Source organism: Eutrigla gurnardus, assembly GCF_963514095.1.
Source record: "Eutrigla gurnardus genome assembly, chromosome: 10".
In the NCBI taxonomy this organism is placed as follows: domain Eukaryota; kingdom Metazoa; phylum Chordata; class Actinopteri; order Perciformes; family Triglidae; genus Eutrigla; species Eutrigla gurnardus.
This window is the reverse complement of record NC_139924.1, coordinates 23,783,223-23,789,433: the sequence shown is the minus strand read 5'-3', so window position 1 is coordinate 23,789,433 and position 6,211 is coordinate 23,783,223. Positions and strand designations below refer to the sequence as shown.

Here is a 6,211-nt window from a genome sequence, read left to right as displayed (position 1 = left end):
TGCATTTCAAAGATGACAGACATTATAAATCCTGCTTTGTTTTCGGTTTCTTGGTGGGAGGAGCATCTAAGCTGAAGTGGAACATACCTCCATGTGAGACGTTGAGTTGGTTTTTATTGGACTGTGGTGTTGAATGTGTTCCAAGGTTAAAATGGTAATCTGCCGAAGCACTACTGAGACATTTCTCTTGCACATTTATGCTTCCATCAGGGTTTTGGTTAACCCCTTGACCTTAAAGCTTGTGCCACCATGGAGTAAAATGTTGGTCACCTTCATGGAGATATTCAGTTATCTGTGGTACACTACTGACTGTGGAAGTCACGCTTAACTGGGGAGATTAGAAGGTCTTGGCGGGGGTCTGCAATGAGCGGACTTGCTTTCTTGGTTGACCTTTAAATCTCCTTATGCAGCCCTCTTCCTCCTATATACATCGCACTTAGATTATCCCCAGATTTACAACTCTATCCCATTATATTTCCTCACACAATGGGTCCGGAGAAAAAGTAGTTTAGGATATCCTAATGGAATCACCACCTTCACCAAATCTGCAGGGATTTGACTGATCCCTGAGAACTGTATAAACAAATTACCATCTGTGAGTTATACTTCCTGAAAGGATTGACAGCTGCAGGAGAAATTCTTGGATTTTTATTTATTTTAGCATGATATGCCACACCCTTATATATTGTAATTTGGTGTTTATTAGCCTTCATTAAATGGAAGCTTTATGAGTCTCAATGCACTATTATCTCAATAGAGCTTTGAGGATGTAGAGCTGTAGAATAAATCCCATTACTATATTTCAGTAGAAGAGATGGCAAATGTTTGGGAGTAGAAAACACAAAGCCTAACTACAAGGGGTGGAAAGTTTAATCAACGGGATTTGTCTTCTGTTCTTCTCAGATTTACTCTTAAACGTGTCTCCCTAATGAGGTCTCTCAGCAGGGCACTTTTACTTTTGATTTCTTACGAGGGAGAGTTCACAGTGTATCAAATTAGCCTGTGTTTCTTAAGAGGTTTCCCTATAATAGAACACCATCTGCTATCACAAAGACAAGAACATTTGTTTTTGAAAAAAAAACTTCTGCAACTCGTGTATCTTTAGTTTAGTTTTAAATGCCGTGTGTTTAATGACTGTTTAAAATGTCTGGCTCTAATAAAACCATCCTTGCATGCAAATGTAATTATACTGCATACTACATTATCAGGACTAAATAATTAAAGTCTTTATTTTCTTTCAAATATATCAAAGAAAACAACAGATGTGTAACATATAAAAGTGTTGTTTAAAACAAAATGCTTCTAAAATGTGAAGTTTGTCCTGAGTGGTGAGAGGAAAGGCTGTTGGATCAATGAGGGTTTACCCCTGTGGGTGCATGAATGTGGCCAGTAAAACTCTCTACTTTGCCAGCTAGATTACACAACACATCTTATCTAAAATGGACATTGTAGGGAGGGGTAAGACTAAAAGTCCCATTATAGAGGATCTACAATGAAAGAGATTCATCCTGTGGGGAGCTTAAATGTACTCAGTAAATATAATCTCAAAAAAGCTCAGTAGATTTCTATATTTCTTGAGCAGAGCTACATTTCTGGGTGTGGTACTGCAGAAGAAGTCAGGGGATTCACCAAAAACATTAGGATCTGTCTGAAGGAAGAATAGCAATCTGATGAATAAGCTGTTGATGATGCAACTCGGTCTCATGGCAGTTTGATAAATAGTAACATAATGCAATCTACAGGAATCGTGTAGCGGGACACCTTGTCGGCACGGAAACAATGCGAATGGAAAGTCAGTTGGGATCCTTTTGCAAGGCAGACACACAAATTAAATCTATGTGATGCGTTCAAACCCAACTAATTGGTTTTGTTGCCTAAAACGTTTGTTTTGTAGGGTAATGTTGTTCCGAAATTTGGTGCAAACGCTACTTCTAATTAAAATACATTAGTTTGCAGTCATGCTGAGCGACACACCCAATCAGTACCCCAATCAGTAGATTTCAATGTGGTGCCTATTTCACAAACTGCCGTGAGACTGTTGGATGTTGAGGGTAAAGAATCACACACATTAAAAAAAAAAAAGAAAAAAGAAAGGGGAATGACTCTTTTATGTCCTCAACAGAACAACACGTTGTGCTCTGCGGCTTCATGACAGTTCAGCTGGTTTTAGAGGTCGAAAGACAACTTCAATTATAACTTCAATAATTACTGGACTGGTGCAATACAATGCTGGATGTTGACTCTCTCCGCAAAGCCGCTCCTTTAATCCCTCTGTTCACAGTCTTCAACAGAACATGGCACACTTCCCTAATTCTCATTCTCGGCCATCTCTGCTTCTACCGAGGGGGGGACCAAAACCAAACATCACAGAAACCTCCTACAGCAAACACAAATTAGCTCGCTGAATCAGATGTACCAGACAGTTATAGTTTTTACATCTATATACCAAAAATCACAGAACGTCTTGTACCACAGCACAGCAATAATTCAGTTGAGATCTCACTCAAACAGCTTCCAAAATGATCAAATATCGGGGATGCGTCATTAACACAGAAGGTTTCACATCACACACAAGCTTTAACGATACAGTGCGACTATTAAGCAGACATACATTCGGTGGTGAATTATGAAGAGTTCATTAAAACTCAGTGAGGAAAAATTGCAGACAAAATTGAATTAGGTGAAACCACAATTATGGTCTTTTATTCAACTGAATGTGTGAGTCGTGCTGAAAAATTAACACTGGTGCGTCAGCCTTCCCACTGAGCTATTTGACATCTAAAATCTCTAGTTTAAATTGGTGTTTTTCCGGGATGGAAAGCCAAAGTATAGTGGACATTTAATCTTAGACTGGACACTGTTTCAATGTCTTTTAATAGATTTTTAATTATGTTACGTTTAAAATATATATACGTTGAAAAGACATCTTGTGCTCAGTGTGGTAATGTTGATAAATCACCGACTCCTGCCTTGACTGGAAACCTTCTCACACTGCATTTTACCACTTTAGTGTTATTTACTGTCTAAGGACTCAATTGCATGACAGAAACACAGTGCAAACAGAAACAGAAAGAAATGACAGGTTGCACTGATAGCCTCTAAACGTACGATGTTACAGTTTACCTCTTACTGTAACAGCAGCGTCTGTTGAGCTCTGCTCTTCTGGCAATTCCAGGACGGGTACTGAACTGTGACCCGCCTGAAAAGCAAAGTCACAGCTCAGCTCTCGATCACCAGAGCGGATCCTTCAACAACAATACGGAGACAATTGAATACTTTTAAAAGGCTATAGGGCATTTGTGGATGGATTAAGATAGAAGGTTTATCTATAGTTGCTGGGATATCATATATGGAGGTTTCTTTTGGATTATACGGTTTAGTTTCAGAGAGAATGAATAGCAAAGACAGGAGATAAACTAGATCTTCTCTCATAGAATGTAAACTCAAAAAATAGACTCATTTGAAACATATTTGTGATAAATGTCTAAACCATGACAAATACATTCCCCCTCGAAACGTACTGCACGGTGCCGTTTGGTTGTATGGGAAGACACTTTGAGGACACAAGTCTGATCCTTCAGCTTGCAGGTCCTAACAGCAAGCATCCGGCTGTTATATTCTGTGTGTTGCTAACCCATCAATAAAAGAGGTTTATTAAATTCAAGTGTAGTGTGACTCTTAAAGCCTCAAGCTTGATGCGACTGTTTCCCCTTCAAAAACTAAGACGCAAGAAAAAAAGTGAGCTATTCAAATATGAAAGTAATATAAGACAGATACTGACAGTAAATCGGAGCCTCTTCATATTCAAGTCGGTAAAAAATAAAAGCACGTCCATGCTAATAATAGGGATTAATAGTACGTTGGTTAAACTAAACTGTAAAACTGACACTTTGTTGTTCCCCAGCAGAATACATTAGCCCTAAAATGATCTAACATAATATACTGTAGATACTACAGTATATCCCACACTCGTGCACACACACACACACACACACACACACACATGCACGGACTGACATTAACCTAGGGGGAGTTCAAGTTTTAATTGCTGACACTATAGTTTCTGGCTTTCTGAACCAAATGGGTCCCCTTGCAGGATACATAATCCATTATCATAAATCAGACGCGCCGACACAGACAGGTGCTGCATGAATAATTAAAGGTCGGTACATTAGCACTTGTGTGGAGGTATATGTTTGAGCCAACGTCATTGAACAGGCTAAAAGCACCGTAAAAACCCCCTCCATCCACATTAAACAGCTTCACGCTTTGCATTACAGATGGAAATGATGTCGTCTCCCCCCTCCAAATGTCACCGAAACAGACAGGTCTGAAAGGAGAGGAGTATCCGTAGGATAGACACCGCTTGCAGCGCTGTTCGTCCTCTGTCTTGCTGTGCGGTCCCGTCTCTTGTGGTCGAGCCGGGTACCCTTGTATGAACCTGGGCGGGTGAGCCGGGTTGCTCTGACTCTGTAATGGAGAGTCCGGGGAGCTGGAGGCAGAGCAAGCAAAAGGTCTGCTCAAGCAAGCAGGGTTTAGGACTACAGATCTCCATTCTAACATTAATTACACTTGAGGCAAATTCATTTGGATTTCTGCCCAGTGTGAGATAAGCTTTTACTGCAGACAAGGCAGGAGAGGAGCCTGCGAGGAGGCAGAGATATGCTTGATGCTGCCCCATTTGGCTCTGCAGTGGTTCTTTTATCACAGAAAGTTTTGTGGCCTCTAATGTCACGTGTGTGGAATTTGATTAACCCGTACTTTACATAACTGTTGGAGAAGGCTTCTCAAAGTGCACATCTGTCTGACAGACCAGCAACAAACAATTACAGATGGAATATAGACTGGACATGGTGAATTTATATTATAGGAATACATTTTACAAGCATTATAGGGATGATTGTCAATTAGTTGATTAGCATTTTATATTATGAATTCATTAAATCAAAAACAGACCAAATATTGTCTGTTTTCACTTTCTTAAATGTGGGGATTTGATTATTTTCTTTCACTGTGAATTTAATTTCTTTGAATCCTAAAATGTTGGTCGGAAACAGCGAGCTAATTAAAGGTGTAAAAGATTTTACAGACGAAACGATGGTCATTATAAAATCATGAATCAATATTGAACATATCAATCAATCAGGGCCCTAGTGTGTTGTTAGATTTCTTTTCTCAAAGTTAGAAAATACAAACAACAACCATTTAAAAAATATACATCACATTTATTTGTACTGACACCAAAAGTCCGTACAGAGTTTTCTCTACCGAAGTGTCCGGGCTCTACAGTTAAGAACCTGTTTCCTATCTCCATACATCCAACAGTCAACAAACTGCATCACCGAGCATTGCTCAATCACTACCAACAAACGGAGAGTTTGACATAGCTGACACACACCACTGTGTTTTTTCTTTTCTCTAAAGGTAACACAATGTACAAAAAGCAAGTCTTGGAAATAGTAGGATTCTTGGTTCCATAAAAAACTTTTTTCCTCCTCAATGTGTGAATAAGAAAACAATGCACTTATCTCTACTGAGCTTCTGCTGCATTGCTTGTTAGGCAGCCAAGGGGTAAATTGACGCAGATAAGTAATGAAAAGAAACAGGCCGGCTGATCCCTGTATTACTACCACAGCAGCTTTCGAGGAATTGTTCATGCTCCGTAGAGCCCCAGAGCTGGAGAAGCCGTCTGGAAGTGGTTAGACGCCAGTCATTGGGAGGAACACATGATGCTAAAGTAAATGATTCAACAAATCTTTCCACACAATGTACAATACAGTACAACACTATCGTGATGTCGGAAAGAACCGTGTAAATCAAATATCCAGGGCCTCGAAAGAAGAAAAACGGGGAACTTAAAAGAATGAACTCTGGAGAGCCGCGTGATGACTGGCAGACTCAACCCCTTTGGCAGGCTTCGGGCCCTCGAGGATGTGTAAGGCCAAAGCAAGCAGGCAGTCAGAGGGAATAAGGGAGCAGAAGACTGGTGGCTCCCTCCGTGGAAATGAGGATGGCACTGTTGGCCTCACCAGGAAGCCGAAGGCACCAGCAGAACCAGGAGGGTCGCTGTCCATGTTAAGCCCAGTGGCAGGCAGTGCACTGAGCACTGGTTGCTTTTTGCTCGTACACCTAAGAGAAGGGAGGAGGGAAAGAGTCAATACTGATGAAAATGAAGAACCCTGGAACTGCATTCATTTTATAACGCTAAATA

The 6,211-nt window shown here is 40.4% G+C and overlaps 1 protein-coding gene across 3 annotated transcripts in view; it reads right to left on the bottom strand.

The window, feature by feature from the left end:
• Positions 1-5,184: 5,184 nt before the first annotated feature.
• cntn5 (contactin 5) overlaps positions 5,185-6,211 on the bottom strand; it is a 100,217-nt gene continuing 99,190 nt past the window's right edge. For all 3 annotated transcript variants that reach the window (XM_084019487.1, XM_084019488.1, XM_084019489.1), the window contains exon 24: positions 5,185-6,129. In XM_084019487.1, the coding sequence (XP_083875613.1) occupies positions 6,026-6,129 (104 nt within the window). In that variant the 3' untranslated portion in view covers positions 5,185-6,025. The remainder of the gene's footprint in view (positions 6,130-6,211) is intronic.